General features: G+C 37.8%; 2 gene segments (V, D, J or C); both read left to right on the forward strand.

Moving 5' to 3' along the window:
- The window catches only part of LOC127159797 (Ig heavy chain V region 3-like), a 150429-nt gene extending 130099 nt beyond the window's left edge, over nucleotides 1-20330 (forward strand). The window contains 1 exon segment of the V gene segment in view: nucleotides 20275-20330. Within this exon segment, the coding sequence occupies nucleotides 20275-20327 (53 nt within the window).
- A 568-nt stretch (nucleotides 20331-20898) lies between these two features.
- LOC127158733 (Ig heavy chain V region 5A-like) lies at nucleotides 20899-21406 on the forward strand. The segment is given in 2 exon segments: nucleotides 20899-20987; nucleotides 21099-21406. Coding segments are annotated over 2 exon segments (351 nt in total).
- The last annotated feature ends 1218 nt before the right edge of the window (nucleotides 21407-22624 follow it).

The following is a 22624-nucleotide window of genomic DNA, read 5'->3' on the forward strand; positions in this document are numbered from 1 at the left end:
ACAAATCAGATTCAAATAATGGAATGATAGGGTACAACGGGGTAAAAGGCGCCTTTGATGTTATTTTCCTCTAAACCAGTTGATGGCACAAAAACGTGGTGTAGCAGTTTCTAAAACATTCACTTTTCAGGATGCACATGCAAATATGTCTGATACTTGATGCAATCGTGGGCAGCAACGCAAAGTTCTGTGCTTATACTTGATCTAATATTTAATGTTTTTTTTTTATAATAAATATTGTAGTTTTAAGTAGCAAATGAGAATCGCTAAAATGAATGCATATATTTTGAGACAAATGTCTTCTTAATGATTTTCAGTTTTGTTAAAGGTAATTTCGTTAAAGCAACAGTTTTTAATTAAAGAGAGAATATGTAAAAGTATGGTGTTTGGGGTAAAAAGCACTCCTGCTGTTGAGGCTAAAAGGCACAATAATTAAGATGAAAATTAATAAAAGGCTGACTTTTCCATTTGTTGACATGACATGACTAGATTCAGATGGTAAATATCGTATATTATGTTGGGTGTCCATCTTAGAAATAATCACCATGTTTACAATGAAACCATCATATTTAAAAAGATGACACTAATCATATAATTTAATAAAATATCATTTGTTGTTACTACTGTACATCTATATTAAATTATTATGAGACATCCTTCAATGCTTTCAGAATCTTTGCTTTTTAAAATAATTTTGTTTCTTTAATGAATTTTGTTTTTTAATATTAATGTCACGGTTTATGGGTCTGTGTGTTCATTTTGCGTCTCTGTCTGGTGTGTGCGCGTCTGTCGCGTAGCAACTGCAGCTGCCGGTCTATCAGAGCGCTACAGCTGCAGCTCATTTGCGCTGTTTATTTAAGTCTGGCGTTTGCATTGTGTGTTGTCGGTTCGTTAATCTTGTCTTGTCTCTCGTCAGCTCGTCGTGTTCCTGTTCTTGTCCTGTCCTGTGGATTTCTGCACTCACGTTGGGATTTGTTTCACTGTTATTGGACTCCTGGCCAAGCGTGTTTTCAGCGCGTTGTGATCGCGTGGTGTACGCGCTCTCTCTTCTCTCGGCTGGAGTTCCGTCGGCTGTTGTTTACGTTTGCTGTCAATTATTAAACACTCTTTGCACTTGCTATTGGATCTTAAGACTCTTCCTTGTGACAGAACGAACCGACCAGGATGGATCCAGCAAGTGCGGCGGAGTTGAGAGAAATTCTGTCCAACAGCAACACACGCATGGAGCGTCAGGAGGAACAAATGATGGCTACGGGTCGTGCTGTCCAGGCTCTGGTTGCCCAGGTTTCTGAGTTAACCACTCAGCTTCAGCAATTGAAGGTGGAGACCGCCTCGACTCAGCAACCTTCGACGTCCGACCCACCGGCTCCTGTGGATCAGGCTGCTCGTTCCGCCGAACCCCGCCTCCCGCCTCCAGCGTTTTACTCAGGTGAACCCCAGTTATGCCGCTCGTTTTTGGCGAAGTGTTCTTTGTATATTTCTCTCCAACCTTCATCTTTTCCCACTGAGGAATCTAAAGTAGCTTTTGTTATAACTTTGCTCTCGGGACGGGCGGCTAGCTGGGGAACTACTGTTTGGGAGCAGAAGCTTCCTTGTTGTGCATCATTCCAGTCCTTCTCAGAGGAGCTTAAAAAGGTGTTTGATCGTGCTGCTTCTGGCAGAGAAGCAGCGTGACTCCTTGCAGAGCTGCGTCAAGGTAATCGCTCTGTAACTGACTACTCTATTGAGTTTCGCACTCTGGCTGCGGAATGTGGCTGGAATTCTGAGGCGCAATGGGACATGTTTTTATATGGACTTTCTGATTTTATCAAGGATGAAATCTATTCATTGGAGTTACCTACCGGCGTGGATAGCCTCATAGACCTGGCTATTCGGGTGGATACTAGGTTGCAGAGGCGAGGCCAACGGACACCTCTGGGTTTGCCGGTCACTCCACAGGGCCATTTTTCATCTTTTCCTGGCGAGACTGTGCTTTCTCTTCCAGATCCGGAACCCATGCAGATGGGTAGGTCCCGTCTTCCACAGCAGGAGAAACAGAGACGTAGGGAGAGGGGACTGTGTTTGTATTGTGGAGCCGCCGGTCACATCGCTGCACAGTGTCCGGTAAAAGCCAGTACCCGCCAGTAGGTAAGAGGTTACTGACGGGTGGAATTACACTAACTAAATCCTCTTTTTCAGCCACTCATCTTCCTGTTAGGTTGAAATTGCATTCACTGGCTTATGACTGTGAGGCTTTAGTGGACTCTGGAGCGGAGGGTAATTTTTTAGACATTAACCTCGCTCATAGCCTTAAGATTCCTAAGGTTGAGCTCTCCCAGCCTATCTCTGTGGTTGCACTGAACGGTCAGCCACTACCCTCCGTTACGCATACCACTGTCTCATTAAGACTGATCACCTCTGGGAATCATTCTGAGAACATTGACTTTCTTCTTACTGACTCTCCCTCGGCTCCTGTGGTTCTGGGGCATCCCTGGCTGGTGCTTCATAACCCCCATATAAACTGGCGCATGAATTCTGTTTTTGGTTGGAGTGAATATTGTCATGCTTCCTGTTTGTTGTCTGCGTGTTCTCCTGTGTCTTCTTCTGTGTTTCAGAATGAACATATGGATCTGTCGAACGTGCCATGTGAGTACCTTGACCTGAAGGGAGTGTTCAGTAAGTCTCGAGCTGCTTCTCTACCTCCGCATCGTCCCTACGACTGTGCTATAGACTTATTACCAGGTACGACTCCGCCTAAGGGCAAATTATATTCGCTTTCCACTCCGGAAAGGGAGGCTATGGAGAAATATATTTCTGATTCTCTAGCAGCCAAGATCATCCGTCCTTCCTCTTCCCCGGCTGGTGCGGGTTTCTTTTCGTGAAAAAGAAGGACGGCTCTCTTCGTCCCTGTATTGACTATCGAGGCTTGAACGGCATCACGGTGAAGAATACTTATCCTTTACCGTTGATGTCGTCAGCTTTCGAACGTCTGCAGGGGGCGTCATTTTTCACGAAATTGGATCTCCGTAACGCTTATCATTTGGTTCGCATGAGAGAGGGGGATGAATGGAAGACCGCTTTTAATACCCCCAGGGGGCATTTTGAATATCTTGTTCTTCCTTTTGGCCTCTCGAACGCTCCTGCGGTCTTCCAAGCACTCGTCAACGATGTGCTGAGAGATATGGTAGATCAGTTCATTTATGTCTACCTGGATGACATACTGATATTTTCTCGTTCTCTCCAGGAACATGTTCAGCACGTCAGACGAGTACTTCAGAGGCTGTTAGAGAATGGGCTTTATGTCAAGGCGGAGAAATGCGTTTTTCATGCACAGTCTGTTCCCTTTTTGGGTTACATCGTCTCGGCCGAGGGGGTGCGCATGGATTCCGACAAGGTTCAGGCTGTGGTGAATTGGCCAACTCCAGATTCCCGCAAGGCCCTGCAGAGGTTTCTGGGCTTTGCCAATTTTTACCGGCGGTTCATTCGCAATTTCAGCCAGCTAGCCGCCCCTTTGACTGCCTTAACCTCCACCAAAACCCCGTTCAGGTGGTCCAGCGCAGCGGACGCTGCGTTTGCCAAACTGAAAGGCTGCTTTGTTTCAGCTCCCATCCTTGTTGCCCCTGATCCGTCCCGGCAGTTTGTGGTGGAGGTTGACGCGTCAGAGGTGGGGGTCGGCGCGGTGCTATCCCAGCGCTCCTCCGTGGACGGCAAGATGCATCCTTGCGCGTATTTTTCTCACCGTTTATCACCCGCAGAGCGTAACTATGATATTGGTAACAGAGAGTTGCTGGCAGTCAAGCTTGCCTTGGAAGAGTGGCGCCATTGGTTAGAGGGTTCGGGGGTTCCCTTTATCGTTTGGACTGACCACAAGAATCTTGAATACATCCAATCTGCCAAAAGGTTAAACTCTAGGCAGGCCCGGTGGGCTCTTTTTTTCGGTCGTTTTGATTTTTCTATTTCTTACCGTCCGGGTTCTAAAAACATCAAGCCGGATGCGTTATCCCGTATTTTTGATCATTCGGAGCGCCCGTCTTTTCCCGAGTCCATTGTGCCACAGAAGGTTTTTGTTTCTGCGGTCACGTGGGAGATCGAGTCGAAGGTCCGCACGGCCTCTCAAGGGGTAACGCCCCCGCCCGGATGCCCACCGGGTCGTTTGTTTGTGCCAGAGGGTTTAAGGTCCGAAGTCATCCGATGGGGTCATTGTTCCAAGGTAGCCTGTCACCCTGGGGTTAATCGTACCACGTTTCTCGTCAAACAACGGTTCTGGTGGCCATCTATGGCTCGTGATATTCGTCCTTTTGTTTTGGCTTGCTCGGTCTGCGCTGTTTCTAAGTCTTCCAATCGACCCCCCGCTGGACTCCTTCAGCCGTTGTCAGTTCCTTCGAGACCCTGGTCCCACATTTCGCTAGATTTTGTTTCGGGTCTCCCGCCCTCACAGGGAAACACGGTGGTTTTGACCGTGGTGGACCGGTTCTCGAAGGCAACCCATTTCATCCCTCTGCCCAAATTACCATATGCCAGAGAGACAGCGGTTGCTGTCATTGACCACGTTTTTCGCATTCATGGCCTCCCGATGGACGTGGTCTCTGACAGGGGACCTCAGTTTGTTTCCAAATTTTGGAGAGAGTTTTGTCATTTATTGGGGGCGACGGTTAGTCTTTCTTCCCCAGGTTAGGTTAGGTTAGGTTTCATCCCCAGAGTAACGGTCAGACGGAGAGGGCCAATCAAGATTTGGAACACATGTTGCGATGTTTGGTCTCTCAGAACCCCTCCTCTTGGAGCCAGCAGCTCTCATGGGTTGAGTACGCTCATAACTCGTTACCAGTCTCCGCTACGGGTCTATCGCCATTTGAGTGTAGTTTAGGGTACCAGCCACCTGTTTTCTCGAGTATGGAATCAGAAGTCGCGGTCCCCTCTGCCCACGCTTTTGTCCAGAGGTGCAGACGCACCTGGAGCAAGGCTAGACAGACCCTCCTCCAGGTGGGGGCGCGTACCAAGGCCCAGGCCGATCGCCACCGGTCGAAGCCTCCCGTCTACGTCGTTGGTCAAAAAGTGTGGCTTTCATCTAAAGATATTCCTCTTCGCTCCGTCAGTAAGAAACTTGCCCCCAAATTTATTGGCCCATTTACTGTCACCAAGATTATTAGTCCGGTGGCAGTCCGCCTCAAACTTCCTCCGGCGTACAGGAGAATTCATCCGGTGTTTCATGTATCCAAATTAAAGCCCGTTTTTCATTCAGCCATTAATCCGCCTGTCCCGGTTCCTCCCCCGCCGCGTCTCGTAGATGGGGAACCAGCTTATTCTGTAAAACGTATTCTGGACTCGAGACGGAGGGGACGAGGTTTTCAGTACTTGGTGGACTGGGAGGGTTACGGTCCTGAGGAGAGGAGTTGGGTGCCTGCGAGAGACATACTGGATCACTCCCTCATCGATGATTACAATCGTCAGGTAAGCTCTGCTGGGAGCGCCAGGAGGCGCTCCTAGGAGAGGGGGTACTGTCACGGTTTATGTGTCTGTGTGTTCATTTTGCGTCTCTGTCTGGTGTGTGCGCGTCTGTCGCGTAGCAACTGCAGCTGCCGGTCTATCAGAGCGCTACAGCTGCAGCTCATTTGCGCTGTCTATTTAAGTCTGGCGTTTGCATTGTGTGTTGTCGGTTCGTTAATCTTGTCTTGTCTCTCGTTCAGCTCGTCGTGTTCCTGTTCACATCCTGTCCTGTGGATTTCTGCACTCACGTTGGGATTTGTTTCACTGTTATTGGACTCCTGGCCAAGCGTGTTTTCAGCGCGTTGTGATCGCGTGGTATACGCGCTCTCTCTTCTCTCGGCTGGAGTTCCGTCGGCTGTTGTTTACGTTTGCTGTCAATTATTAAACACTCTTTGCACTTGCTATTGGATCTTAAGACTCTTCCTTGTGACAATTAACATATTTTAATGACAATGTATTTACTGAACAAAAAATAATTCTTTTATTTTTCAAAATAAGCAGAAAATGGTACAAACTCTGCTAAAGTGATTGTTTGAACAAGTATTAACTTAGACATTATTTATTTTTTAACATTAAGTATTTTTGACATTAAGTATTTATATCAATACTATGTGCTGGTGAGCTGTTTACTCCATGTGTGGGGTAAAAGGCTGTCCTTGTCACCTCATACATTTATAAGATTTTAAATAAAAATAAACAGCTTGTATGATTTATTGTCACACAAAATCAGTTGCTCCATGAATGTTCAATACAAACGTTTGTTTTTTTCTGCAGTTATACATTTTAGGTGGAGTGAACGGCACATTTTTTTTTGTGGTGTGCCTTTAGCCCCATTGTTGTCTCAGTTAATGACATTGTCAAAGTAGCCTACTTAGAAAATTAATAGACTTGACAAAACCTTTCAGGTGTATAAAATATTAAACATTTGTAGATACTGACATATGCAGAACTGTATACAAATATTCCTCCTCCTCCTCTTTATTTGAGTATTAAGATGAAAAGAAGCAGCTTGTTCTCACTCGTCTCACACCATGATCTCCTCATCTCTCTGGTTGTTGCTGCTGCTGGCAGCTGTTTCTCGTAAGTCTTTATAGCTTTCACAGAGATACTTCATGGTTATACATACTATTGTCATCTCTCTTTTTATTTCCCCCTCAGGTGTCCACTGTGTTGAACTGACCCAGACTGAATCTCTTGTCTTAAGTCCTGGTCAAGTTTTGACACTGTCCTGTAAAATCTCTGGATATTCACTGACTGACAGCAGCTACTGTACTCACTTCATTCGTCAGCCTGCAGGAAAAGCTCTGGAATGGGTTGGAAGAATGTGTAGTAGCGGTAGCACAAATTACAATGATAAACTGAAAAGTAGATTTCGATTTACAAGAGACACTTCCAGCAACAGAAAGTCCTCCTTACATATTATAGAAATACATAAATTAAAAGATTATTTTTTCTGAATGTCATTATTTAGTTATTTTTTATATTGCAGTTTGTAACATCAGTGTTTTACAGTCTAACAATTGTATAAGAAATACCTGCAGAACTTATTTTGTTGGTGTAAATGGTTTAATCAGATTAGATAATATTTTTAAGTTCAGTTAGAAACTTCATTAGAAGTTCCCACATAAGAGACAGTTTTAAATTACCAGTATTTTTTTAAGCAGTAAATTTATTCATCTCTGATGCAAAAAGCTACTGATATTACGACAGAGGGCACTCTCTGCCTTCATGTAATGCCCATTTTAGCAGATCTGAGATATCATATGAATTAATATCATGTTTTTTCTCTTGCTACATTTGAAGCAATGGAACATATTACGAATACGTTTTTCACAAAGTAAGCCTTTCTGATGAAGGTAAAAAACAAAACAAAAAAACAAACAAACAAACAAACAAACAAAAAAAAAAACAGTTCTGATAGAATCACTGCTGTTGTTGCTGTCAGATGAAATGTCAATAATGTAAATATAAATGATGTTATAAATAACAGCTTTATATTTAATGTGTAATGACATAAAGTGTGTTCATCTGTAGTGTAAAAAAATAATAATACAAAAATACTGTTACATATATATTTGTCATTTCTGGTGTTTAACTCTGGTAATCATGTTGGTAATGCTGATGTAAAACGTCATATGCAAATAATAATTAGAAGAGAAAACTAAAAAATGTAATGTAAGAATGCAGTTCAAATCAGATTTTGCACTCATTCAATTTAAAAGGAAAGTGTTATAAGTGCAACATTATTGTTGTTTGAGCATGTAGATTTGAGTAGTACTGTAGCTCTGTATGATTATGTAAATGTCCAGTTGCATATTTAAACAGCAGACATGAGTCAGTTTATACATTCATCTGATCACTAGAGGGAGTGAAGAATCACTTCAGTTCATTCAAACTGTGCTGTGAAACAAACCATGATCTCTTCATCTTTACTGTTGCTTCTGGCAGTGATATCCTGTAAGTTTACTTTACTTTCTGTGTGATACATCATGTTGTTGCTAAAAAGCTTGTTAACAATTTTTCAATGTCATGCTCTTTTATTAACGAGTCTCTGACTGTCCGTCCTGATGCCACTCTCACTATCAACTGTAAAGTCTCATATTCAGTTACAAAGGAGGAAACAGCCTGGATTCGTCAGCCTGCAGGAAAAGCTCTGGAGTGGGTTGGAGTGATCGACTATGGTGGAGACTTATACTACAAGGATTCACTGAGAAACAAGTTCAGTATCACCAGAGACACTTCCAGTAGCACAATAACACTGCAAGGAAACAATATGAAAGCTGAAGACACAGCTGTGTATTATTGTGCCAGACAAACACAGTGACAGATGCCAACACCTTACCTGTACAAAAACATCGGTAACACTTTACAATACGTGTGCACAAATATGCATTAATTCATGCTTAATTAATTAATGCACAGATAATCATGAGTTAATGTATAATTCATGAAGAACTAAAACATTTATCAATGACTACTACATCAGCAACAAATGAACATTTTAGATGATTCATAGATTAAATAATCAATAAATTGTTATTAGTTAAATGTGTCATAATATATTAATTCACTAATAACTTATTTTATTAACTAATGATGTAAATTCATATGTTAATTACTACAGTGGTCAAAACTATGCACTTTAACTTCCAGCTGTCTGCTTTAATTAATTATTACCAAATGATTTGCAAAGATGTAATTATGTTATGACTTTACATGTTGAGGCACATGACTAACTAACAAATTCTGAATCCATAACCACAATGACATATTACTTAACAATTAGTTAATAGTTCTGTGCCTCAACAAGTAAAGTCATAACATAATGATAACTTTGCAAATCATTAGCTAATGATTAATTAATGCAGACAACTGGAAGATGAAATGTGTGGCTTCAACCCACTGTGGTAATTAACACATGAATTTACACTATTAGTAAAAAAATAAATTATCAGGTGATTAATACATTATGACACATTTAAATGATAACAATTTACTGATTACTTTATCTATGAATCATATAGAATGTTCATTTGTTGCTGATGAAGTTAAAATGATCACTGATATATCTGCCCTGAATGATATTGAAAAAAATAACCCAACACTGCACTGTTCATACACAATCTTAAATCATATTTAGTGGGTTGCATATGCAGATCTGCATGCAAATATTCCTCCTCCCCCTCTTTACTTGAATATTAAGACGAAAAGAAGCAGCTTGTTCTCACACATCTCAAATCATGATCTCCTCATCTCTCTGGATGTTGCTGCTGCTCGCAGCTGCTTCTCCTAAGTCTTCATAACTTCAAAATATCATTCATAAGAAAAATACTATGGTTATACAAAATGATATTTGTAACATGACCATGTTTTAAACATATTTTTCCCTCAGGTGTCCACTGTGTTGAATTGACCCAGACTGAATCTCTTGTCTTAAGTCCTGGTCCTGGGTTGGAGAGATATGTGGTGGTGGTGACACATATTACAGTGATAAACTGAAAAGTAGATTTCAAGTTTCCAGAGACACTTCCAGCAGCACAGTGACTCTGCGAGGACAGAATATGCAGACTGAGGACACAGCTGTGTATTACTGCGCCAGAGAGAGAAAACACAGTGATACAAAACACAAGCAGTTCTGCTCAAAAACATCTTGAATGAAACAAGCAATAAAAAGTCCCCCAAACACACTGTAAGAATATGAAAATGACTCTTACTTACATCATTGTTTTACAGTCCAACAAATGTCTGAGAAATGATCTGCAAACTTTATTGATGTAACCTAAATATTTACATCAATAAAATTATACATCAAAAAAATCTGATTAAATCAATTTGGTTTAATCAGATTAAATAATATTTTTGACTTGAATATAACCAATTCATTAGAAGTTACCACATAATATGAAGGACAATTTAGATTACATATAAGTGTTTGCTATGTATAGTCAGTTATAAAGTGAAAGTTAAAGTCAAAGTTGTTAATCTTTGGTGGGAATACTGCTGATATTACAATAGAGGGCACTCTCTGCCTTCATGAAAAACAGATTTTAGCAGATGAGGGATGTTGAAGGATCAATGCAACATATTAAAACATATTGGTAACATAATTTAATAATTTATAGTCTTTCTGATGTAGGTCCAACAGAACCATACTTTCAGAATCAGTGTTATTACAGTCAACATAAAAAAAACATTATTACTTGAAATACATTTTAACCAAGGTAAAATAAAACAGAAAAAAGTAAACTATTTTTCAGCTAGTCAACATTTCACAATTTTAATGCCATAAATGTTTTGATATAAGCAATAAATTATATTTTTGTCACTTCTAGGTGTTTAGCTGTTGTTGATTTTTTTGGGTTTACTTAAAGCATACTAACAAGTTCTTTCATAATGTACTTTAAAAGTATACTTTCAATGCATTGTTACATTTCAGCACACAGTTAAAAATAATACTAAAATATATTTACATAAAGTGCAAATAAATACACTTTTAAAAACAAACAAAACTACATTTCAAGTTTCAAGTATTAGAACATATATTTTTTAGAAAATATACTAAATTACAATTATTTTAAAGTGTGTTAAAAGTTGTATTGTGAAAATAGGTAAAAGCATGGTGGTAATACACTTATAATATATTTAAAGTTAGTACAACTTTTGGTTAGTATATTTGCAATGTACTATTGAAACAGGAAATATATTACAAATACAATAAAGTATACTTTTTTTTCACTAGGGTAGCTGTAGCTACTGCACACACTGGATACGACAAGCTTCTGGAGGACTGAAATGGATTGGAAGAGTTTGTTGTACTGGAGGCACAGACTATAGTGAAAAACTAAAGAACAAGTTCAGTATCTCCAGAGACACGTCCAGCAGCACTGTGACAATAACAGGCCAGAACATGCAGACTGAAGACACAGCCGTGTATTACTGCACACAAGAGTCACAGTGACACAAAACAACAAGAGGCATGCACAAAAATATCCAGAGAGACAGAAAAACAACTGTAGACAGTTATTTGCACAAAAAGAAAAGCATAAAACAAAATCTTTGTGAAAATTCTGTCATTATTCCTTAAAAAATAATGTTTTATTATAATAGTTATTATTATTAGTAGTAGTAGTAGTATTACATTAACTAGCCATACATTCTACTGTACTGAAGTATTATATGTTTGTCACAATTTCTTCAAGTTTACCTGGACTCTTAGTTTGACAGGTTGCTGGGAAGAGTTTTGTTTGTGTGTATATGATATGATGACAGTTTTTCTAAAATAAAATGGTCAAATGCTTATAAGTGTCTCTCGAGCAGTTATGGAGACAATGTTCACATCCTCATTTAGTGAGACAGCAGAGGCCGAAATACTGTGAATGTCACTTGCGCTTCAGTAAGCTATATGTTGGCTAATAAACAAAACATTTATTCACACAGGTGTATGCAGATAGATATATTCATTGAATTATATTGTTTCAGTTGACTTATTCAGTGTGCTCACTTATACACAGTAGGGCTGAATATTTTATTGAAACTATTCAACATCATGCAATGTGTAAATGCAACATGTACAATCAACAAGTACAAAAATAAATTGCAGAAAATGTTTTTCTTAATTTGTGTCCCATGAGAATTCTGCATTAGACATATAACAGAAAATGAAAAGGTGCATATTCTGAATTTAATAATAAAATTGAGTTTTCATCATTTAACACTGGTAATAGTTTTTCGTATTGTTCTTTAAAAGTTTGGTTAATTAGTAGTTACACGTTACAGTGACAAACTAAAAAACAAAATTTTAAGTTACCAGAGACTCATACAGCAGCAAAAAACTCTATAAGGACAGAATATGACGAAGGACACAACATTGTTTTATGATGCACGAAAGTAAACACAGTGATAACCCACAAGCAGTTCAGCTTTAAAATATCTTTAATAAAAAGAAAAAAAAAACATACTTATATATAAGTGCATAGAAACCATATCATATTTTATCATTTGCTGTTGTTGCTGTCAGATGTTCTTTATCAATACAGTATATCAGTTATATCAAGCCAACAAAAATAATTACTCAATAAATAATATGAACCCTAACAGGAATATTTTTGTAGCCTGTAGATTTGATTAGTAGCTCTGTATGATTATGTAAATGTCCTGTTGCATATTTAAACTGCAGACATGAGTCAGTTTATACATTCATCTGATCACTAGAGGGAGTGAAGAATCACTTCAGTTCATTCAAACTGTGCTGTGAAACAAACCATGATCTCTTCATCTTTACTGTTGCTTCTGGCAGTGATATCCTGTAAGTTTAGTTTACTTTCTGTGTGATACATCATGTTGTTGCTAAAAAGCTGGTTAACAATTTTTTAATGTCATGCTCTTTATTAACTGGTAAAATTTGATTTGATACAGGTATTGATTCAAATGAACTCACTCAGCCTGAGTCTCTGACTGTCCGTCCTGATGCCACTCTCACTATCAACTGTAAAGTCTCATATTCAGTTACAAGCTATGCTACAGGCTGGATTCGTCAGCCTGCAGGAAAAGCTCTGGAGTGGATTGGATATATCTCGAGTGGTGGAAGCTTATACTACAAGGATTCACTGAGAAACAAATTCACTATCACCAGAGACACTTCCAGTAACACAATAACACTGCAAGGAAAGAATATGAAAGCTGAAGACACAGCTGTGTATTATTGTGCCAGAGAAACACAGTGACAGACACCAACAGACTCCCTGTACAAAAACATCATATTCACATTACAATATTATCAAGTTTTCACAACTGATATTCATTCATTCAGTTAATTTGATGATATTAATGAAAAATTAAGATGCATCCAATCAGTTGGAAAATCAACAAATTATCTAATAAACACCACAAAGTAATTAGCTAAAATAAGCATTATAATTGGAAACTGTGTTTCATTATAAAGTTTTCAACACTGTTTGATCAGCATTGAGGGTTTCATCAACAGATCTGTGTCAGTCAATGAACTGAAGTGATTATTCTGTCTGTGTGATGTGAGTCCAGGAGGTTTATAAGAGATGTGAGCTGCCTGATTAAACACCAATAGATGACACTAATCTATCACTTAAATTTATCCTGTCATAGGCCTATACTGAATTTTTCAAAATTGATTTTCAATGGTTTTAAACACTTCCTAGTTTGTGCTACACTGTACTGTGAATACATAATACAATACAATTTAATATTTTATAACATTCATGTTTGACTTTCATACTAAAATGAAAAGCAATTATATTAAAATCTATTAAAGAACATTCAATTAAAATAAAAAGTAGTACAATGCACAAAATGGCAATTATCTCTTAAAATAGAAAAATAATGCTCTGTTTATATAGATCAGACATTAACCACAAAAATCTTAATCTGGACTAAACGCGTCAGCATTTTATATCATCAGTTGTCTGATTTGAATATACAAATCACCTACACAGCCCAACAAACATCTGAGAAATGACCTGCAGACATTACTTTGTTGATAATAGTGCAGTCAATTTGGTTTAATCAGATTAAATACTATTTTTGACTTGAATATAACCAATTCATTAGACTTTACCACATGACGGACATTTTTAGATTACATGTAACTATTTGCTATGTATAGTCAGTTATAAAGTGCTGATATTACAATAGAGGGCACTCTCTGCCTTCATGTGATAAAAATAGATTTTACCAGAGGACAGATGTTGAAGAATTAATCCAGCATATTAAAACAAATTGCTAACATAATACATTTTAACCAAAGTAAAATAAAATAGAAAAAAGTAAACTTATTTTTTATCAGCTAGTCAATATTTCTCAATTTCATGCCATAAATATTTTAATATAAGCAATAAATTAATTTAAAAAAAAAAAAAAACTTATTGTTACAATGTCTGCAAACTGTTTTCCTTTTTTTACTCATAGAAAAGCTCATGTAAATAATAACTTTATTCAACTTATTTACTTTATTAACTTTATTAAATTCAAAACTAAAAGCCTCATTTTAAATAATGTTCAGGACAGTGTGATGCATATGAAGTTCATTCACAGCTCTGTATGATTATGTAAATGTCCTGTTGCATATTTAAACAGCAGACATGAGTCAGTTTATACATTCATCTGATCACTAGAGGGAGTGAAGAATCACTTCAGTTCATTCAAACTGTGCTGTGAAACAAACCATGATCTCTTCATCTTTACTGTTGCTTCTGGCAGTGATATCCTGTAAGTTTAGTTTACTTTCTGTGTGATACATCATTTTGTTGCTAAAAAGCTTGTTAACAGTTTTTTATTAACTGGTATTATTTGATTTGATACAGGTATTGATTCATATGAACTCACTCAGCCTGAGTCTCTGACTGTCCGTCCTGATGCCACTCTCACTATCAACTGTAAAGTCTCATATTCAGTTACAAGCTATGATACAGCCTGGATTCGTCAGCCTGCAGGAAAAGCTCTGGAGTGGATTGGAGTGATCTACTATGATGGAAGCTTATACTACAAGGATTCACTGAAAAGCAAGTTCAGTATCACCAGAGACACTTCCAGTAACACAATAACACTGCAAGGAAAGAATATGAAAGCTGAAGACACAGCTGTGTATTATTGTGCCAGAGAAACACAGTGACAGACACCAACAGACTCCCTGTACAAAAACATATTCACATTACAATATTATCAAGTTTTCACAACTGATATTCACTGATGTTCATCATTTACAGCTGAAATTCATTTGATGGTATCAATACTATTAAAACACTTCACTACACTGAATAAACAGCTTTTTAGAGGAAATGGCTTATCATTTACTGAATCGACAGCCTATCTGCTGATCTTTAGCATGTTTTACACTAAACAATACTTTTGGATTGAACTATTTTTAGAGTTTTATTGAAATGCAGTTTTATAAGACAAGTCACTGACTTTTTGCAACAGGAGGGATTCAGCTTACAGCACTTCTCATTCATTCCTATGGTGTCCGTAAATGGAGATTGAGTGTCGCATAACTCTGACTGAAATTCAATGATGTCAGTGCTGTAATGTGATTGTTTATTAAGGGACATGTGATCCAAGTTAGCCATTATGATTTCTCCCATAGTAACTAATACAGACCCTCTCATCTCCCTATAGTAAGAAAATTTCTGTTATCACCTTGGTTAATATCGAGCAGGGGTGGCAAACATCAGTCCTGGAGAGCCACAGCCCAGCAGAGTTTTGCTTTAACCCTAATCAAACACACCTGAACAAGCTAATCAAGATCTGAAGGGTTACTACCTGAAAAAAACAGCGTATGCTGGTAGGTATGTTTTGATGCTGGTTTAAGCTGGTCCTTTGCTGGTTTATGCTGGTCCTTGACCAGCAACATGACCAGCATGTGAGTACTGTGAGCTCAACAGGTCCTCTGGCAACATTGGATGACAAATTCAATGCATCACCAGACAGCCCTTTGAGTACTGTAAGCTCATCTGGTCCTCTGGCTTTGGGGGCATCGTTTTAAACCGAAGACTGAATCAATGTGCACCTACATGAAAAATCTGCTCATAGTGGATCATTGAGGTAACACAGACTTTATTTTGTTTGCTCGGCTGAGCGAAAGGACCTTTGTTCATTTACTGGCCTAGTTGTACATTTCATTCAGAAGAAGCTCGACAGGATCTGTTAGTATTTCTAACTCAGGCCCTTATCAGGTTCATTTATCTTGAGTCCAGTGGTAAATTGATAAGGGGGCTACACATCATTTTGCTTTCTTCATGTAGACACTGCTGTGTATTACTGCACTAAAGAGTCACTGAGAATGAGTTCAGTGTCAAAGCAACACAAAAACAATTATAATGCACATTCTAACTATGTTGTAATTAAAAATATGCAATGTTAAATTTCATGTGTTTCCAATAAAACACTGCCTGTGCTTGAAGAGCTTTGTTTAACTTATTCATGCAAACTGCGGAAACCTGTGATCCATACCTGTTCTTTACCTAATAACTGACAGTTACTAACATTGTCAAAGTAAATTCACAGACTTGACAAAACCTTTCAGATGTATAACAGTGACATATGCAGAACTGTATGCAAATATCTCTCCTCCTCCTCTTTATTTGAGTATAAGGATGAAAAGAAGCAGCTTGTTCTCACTCGTCTCAAACCATGATCTCCTCATCTCTCTGGTTGTTGCTGCTGCTGGCAGCTGTTTCCTGTAAGTCTTTATAGCTTTGTTAGAGATACTTCATTATAAAAACTCTCATGGTTATACATAATGTTGTCATATCTCTAACATGTCCAGCCGTATTTTTCCCCTCAGGTGTCCACTGTGTTGAACTGAGCCAGGCTGATTTTCTTGTCTTAAGTCCTGGTCAGGTTTTGACACTGTCCTGTAAAATCTCTGGATATTCACTGACTGACAGCAGCTACTATACACACTGGATACGACAACCTGCAGGAAAAGCTCTGGAATGGGTTGGAGTGATAGGTAGTAGTGGTGGCACAAATTACAATAATAAACTGAAAAATAGATTTCAAATTACAAGAGACACTTCCAGCAGCACAGTGACTCTGCAAGGACAGAATATGCAGACTGAGGACACAGCTGTGTATTACTGCGCCAGAGAGAGAAAACACAGTGATACAAACACAAGCAGTTCTGCTCAAAAACATCTTGAATAAAACAAGCAACAGAAAGTCAACTCTACATCTTATGGGACTACAAAAATGACTCTTACCTCATTTTAAAGATTTTTTTTTTTTGTAAATGTCATTATTTAATTATTGTTTTATGTTGCAATTTGTAACATCAGTGTTTTACAGCCCAACAAATGTCTAAGAACTTACTTTGTTGGTGTAACCTAATACAGTCAACAAGGTTTAATCAAATTAGATCATATTTTTGAATTCAGTAAGAAACTTAAGTAGAAGTTACCAAATAAACCACATTTTTAGATTACCAGTAATTTTTAAGCAGTAAAGTTATTTATCACTGATGCAAAAAAACTACTGATATTACAACAGGCTGATTTTAGCAAATCTGAAATATAATTAGAATTAATATGTTTTTTTTTCTTGCTAAGCAATGAAACATATTGCTAACACTTTTTTTTTCACAAAGCAAGACTTTCTGATGAAGGTCCAACAGAACCAGTGCTGATAGAATCACTGCTGTTGTTGCTGTCAGATGAAATGTCAACAATGACATTATAAATAACAGCTTTATATTTAATGTGTAATAACATAAAACATATTCATCTGTAGTGTAAAAAAATATGAAAAAAAGGTTACATATACAGTACACTCTTAAAAATAAAGGTGCTTTAAAAGGTTCTTCACAGCGATGCCATAGAACAACCATTTTTTGGTTCCACAAACAGCCATTCAGCCAAAGGTTCTTCAAAGAACCATCTATTTATAAGAACCTTCTTTCGCCATTTTGGGAAATAGAAAGGTTCTTCACATGTTAAAGGTTCTTTATGGAACCATTTAGACGAAAAAGGTTCTTCTATGTGTGACGAGTCGGCTGCCTCCCCCTAATTGTCAGCTTCACCCTGGTAATCGCCGCCCTTCACCAGGCTTGGTACGGGATGTGGGCACCCTGGGGAGGAGGAGGGGCGCTGAAACATCCAGGTCTGGCGGCGTGTGATGAGGCACACCTGATGTGAATGAAGCCTCATCACCGCCGCTGTTAAAATGCCGATGCCTCTCTCAAGTCAGGAGAATATTCTCTTCCCTGTGCATGCACGCTGGTGTCCTAGTGGGTCCAGGAAGGAAGCGTCAACTGACGAAGCCTCATAGGATGGACAGGCTATGCTAGGACCCTGGGTCCGGACGCGAGCCTGCATGGAAATGGCTGCTGGCCAGGATGCCGGGCCTTCTCACCCGCCTGAGGAAGTGCCGCCGCTAAGGAATGGATGAAGCCGCTAAAGGAAGCCGCTACCCGCCACGTTGCCGCGGACCCTCAGCGGGGAGCACCTTGCGGCCGCCGGACTCCGCCCTCCTGGACCCTTTGCTTTCTGAACACTGCCCCTCCTTCACGGATTCCCTTCACGTCGAGGACACCAGATCCCCCAATTATTTTGGACACTTTTTTTGGTTTTTGGACACTTTTTGTTTATTGTTTAATAAAAGCCTCTCCGAGGCCTGACGTCACGCCCACTGTGTCTGTCGCTTTGCTCCGCACCCGTGACATATGGCATAGTGTACATTTGTCATTTCTGGTGTTTAACTCTGGTACGAGAAAAAACACCCAATGTTGGTAATGTTTATGTAAACACCCTATGCAAATAATAAGATGAGACAACTAAAAAAAACTGTAAGAATGCAATTGGATTTTGCCCTCATTAAATTTAAAAAGAAAGTGTGATGCCTTGTCATGTAATCCCAATATTATTGTTGTTTGAGCATGATTGAAGTAGTACTGTAGCTCTGTATGATTATGTAAATCTGTTGCATATTTAAACAGCAGGCATGAGTCAGTTTATACATTCATCTGATCACTAGAGGGAGTGAAGAATCACTTCAGTTCATTCAAACTGTGCTGTGAAACAAACCATGATCTCTTCATCTTTAGTGTTGCTTCTGGCAGTGATATCATGTAAGTTTAGTTTACTTTCTGTCTAATACATCATGTTGTTGCTAAAAAGCTTGTTAACAATATTTTAATGTCATGCTCTTTTATTAACTGGTAAAATTTGATTTGTAGGTATTGATTCATATGAACTCACTCAGCCTGAGTCTCTGACTGTCCGTCCTGATGCCACTCTCACTATCATCTGTAAAGTCTCATATTCAGTTACTGACTATGGTACAGCCTGGATTTGTCAGCCTGTAGGAAAAGCTCTGGAGTGGGTTGGATTGATCTCAAATGGTGGAAGCTTATACTACAAGGATTCACTGAGAAACAAGTTCAGAATCACCAGAGACACTTCCAGTAACACAATAACAGTGCAAGGAAAGAATATGAAAGCTGAAGACACAGCTGTGTATTATTGTTCTTAGACAAACACAGTGACAGACACCAACAGACTCCCTGTACAAAGACATCATCACAATACAAATAAGGGCATATTATTGAACATTTCAATCATTTTACTGATTGAAAGATGTAACTTTTTAACAAATCAAAAATTTTATAAATAATACACATATTTATACATAATATATATATATATATATATATTCATATTTCAATTATTAAGTGTTAATGTTTGCTGATATAATATTCATAGATTTACATTGTTCCATTTGTTTGAAAATAATTTAAAATTAATGAAAATATGCTCAGACCCAGCAGAGATTAATGTTTTCCTGAAACTTTTCATGTAATAAAGAAGCAAAGCAAGTTTTATGACATTTGGTTATTTGTTGAATTGATTAATTTATCTGATCAAAAATTAATAAGCATGTGAATTCAACATTTTTGAATCAAGATGAAAACATGAATACAGTGTTACTGTTTAACAGAAACACTTGTTCCCACATGAGACTATTTATTTTTTCTGTTTCTCTTTTCTTGCTGTGATCTGTTGTGTTTAATTCAGTTATCAAGCAGCAGGATACACATGTTATCTAGCTGACACCGCAAACAGCATGAGCACATGTGTGGACGCAACAAGTACAATCAACAAATGAAAATAAAATTCAGAAAATTATTTTCTTAATTTGTGTCCCATTTACAGAGAATTCTGTATATAACAGGCATATAACAGTAAACAAAAAGATATTTAGAATTTTAAGTAATAAAATATATTTATTCATCACTAAACACTGGTAAGAGTTTTTCATGTTGTTCTTGAATAGTTTGGTCTTTCAGTCATGATTGCACCTTGTGACCCTCCAATGCAAATCAAAACAACCCTGAATGTCTGTTCAGTATTTATGTGCTGCTGATTGGATCTGAAGTGTTACATCACCACTTTCAAGATGAAGAATTCACTCTGTTTACTGCTGCTCTCATTCAGCCTACAACGTGAGTTTCCTACATGTCTATTATCAGCTCTAGTGTAAACAGATTACAAATTAAATCAGTCTTTTCAATTTTCTTTTTAGGTATAAAATGTCAAAGTATGGAGTCCATTGAAAGCACAGTTGTGAAAAAGCCTGGAGAAACTCTGACTCTGTCCTGTAGAGGATCCGGGTTCAGCTTTGACTGCTGTAACATGCACTGGATCAGACAACAAGCTGGAAAACCACTTGTGTGGATGGGACGTGTTTATGATGATGCCAGTGGCAATGACTACTCTGACTCCTTCAAAGGTCGAACTGAAATCACCAGAGATAATTCAAAGAGTATGGTGTTTCTGAAACTATCAGGCCTGACAGCAGAAGACTCAGCCATGTATTTCTGTGCAAGAGAATCACAGTGACACAAAGGTCTTGTACAGCTGAACAAAAACCACACTGGCTGTTTTATCTCTTGTTACTAGAAGTCAACAGGTGGGAGCAGAGAATTATGATGAGTAATTATGATGAGACAAAAAAAATCCTCATACTGTACATAGGAATATAAAAGTGCATATGAATTGTATCATATTTCAAGAGATTTTTTGAGCATTTTTTCAGAATACAAGTTTGCAACATTATTAGAGGCCTTTAAACCTTCTGCTGCAGGTTTAACAGAAACATGCTTACTGAACTACTGCTATTGTTGCTGTTCAATGCAGTATATCAGTTTTAACAAGCTCTCAAAAAAAAAATAGAAAAAATGGAGAAGAAAATGATGTAAAATCAAATCAAGTCTACTTTCAATGAAAAAAAAAAACAAAAAAAAAAAAAACATGTCTCTAATGAGAGAAATGAATTATATGAACCCTAACATGAATATTTTTGTAGCCTGTAGATTTGATTAGTAGCTCTGTATGATTATGTAAATGTCCTGTTGCATATTTAAACAGCAGGCATGATTCAGTTTATACATTCATCTGATCACTAGAGGGAGTGAAGAATCACTTCAGTTCATTCAAACTGTGCTGTGAAACAAACCATGATCTCTTCATATTTACTGTTGCTTCTGGCAGTGATATCCTGTAAGTTTAGTTTACTTTCTGTGTGATACATTATTTTGTTGCTAAAAATCTTGTTAACAGTTTTTAAATGTCATGCTCTCTTATTAACAGATATTATTTGATTTGATACAGGTATTGATTCATATGAACTCACTCAGCCTGAGTCTCTGACTGTCCGTCCTGATGCCACTCTCACTATCAACTGTAAAGTCTCTTATTCAGTTACAAATGAGTATACAGCCTGGATTCGTCAGCCTGCAGGAAAAGCTCTGGAGTGGATTGGAGTGATCTACTATGATGGAAGCTTAGACTACAAGGATTCACTGAAAAGCAAGTTCAGTATCACCAGAGACACTTCCAGTAACACAATAACACTGCAAGGAAAGAATATGAAAGCTGAAGACACAGCTGTGTATTATTGTGCCAGACAAACACAGTGACAGACACCAACAGACTCTCTGTACAAAAACATAATCATATTACAAATTAAAAGTGTTTCTGATGATTATATATATTATATGATCATAATGACATTATAGACATTAATTCAGCTTGTACAAAAAAAATCAACAAAAAGTAAATGCATAATTTATCACCAAGTAATGTATCATTTGAACTGATGTAAAGAAAAGAAACACTCAAATATCATAATTTGCAGGACTTTGATAGTTGTTTCAAAATCTTTATGTTTAGATATGTAAGAAATGAACTGAAAAAAGTGGTAAACTCCCTATTTTTATTATTATTTTTAACCAAAAGTAGCTAGAAAGAAAACAACTTGTAAGTGTCATGATGACAATTTGATGTAATATATAATTACTGGATGAGTGTTACTGAATTGGTCATTCAGTACTGCATTAAACATTACTGCAATTTAAAAGCTACAGAACTAAGGGACAATATTATAATATATATAGCCACTCACCAGTCCTATTACTTATACATATAATATTAGATTTTAAAGCTCCACCCAAATGTAAATGACATTACATACAATATTTCTACCAGCAGCATTCAATGACATTGTAGCAGTTGAACATCATCATATGAAATGGCTGACATTTCCTTCTTCTTTTTTCTTTTGATGTGCTTTACTAGTGCTGACGGGTCATTATAACTTTCAGTTGTTTTAGGTGTTAATGGTCAGAGCCTGTGTATGCTGAAAGTGTGGAGGGACGAATAGAGATCACTAGAGATAATTCAAACAGCATGGTGTATCTGAAACTCTCTGGTCTGACAACAGAAGATTCAGCTGTTTATTACTGTACAAGAAATACACAATGATGCAGAAAAAACCCTGAGCTGTACAAAAAACAAAACAACAACAACAACAACAAAAAACATGCCAGGGAGGGGAGAAAACAGCAGATGACGCTGCAGCACAGTGCAACTTTGATCGAAAGAAACAGGCTAAAGAAAGACATCTTCTGCTAAAGGATCACATTTTGGATCATATTTCCTCAGAATATAAATGTAAAATGTAATAAGTTGAATTACAAATGTGTTGCACTGTTCATATCACAGTCCATCTTAAAATACACACACACACATGTTGTGTTTCCATGTTTTATGGGGAAATTTAATAGGCGTAATGGTTTTACAGTGTACAAACCATATTTTCTATCGCCCTACATCTAAACCTAGCCCTCACAGGAGAC

This window comes from Labeo rohita, chromosome 3 (assembly GCF_022985175.1).
Source record: "Labeo rohita strain BAU-BD-2019 chromosome 3, IGBB_LRoh.1.0, whole genome shotgun sequence".
Classification (NCBI taxonomy): domain Eukaryota; kingdom Metazoa; phylum Chordata; class Actinopteri; order Cypriniformes; family Cyprinidae; genus Labeo; species Labeo rohita.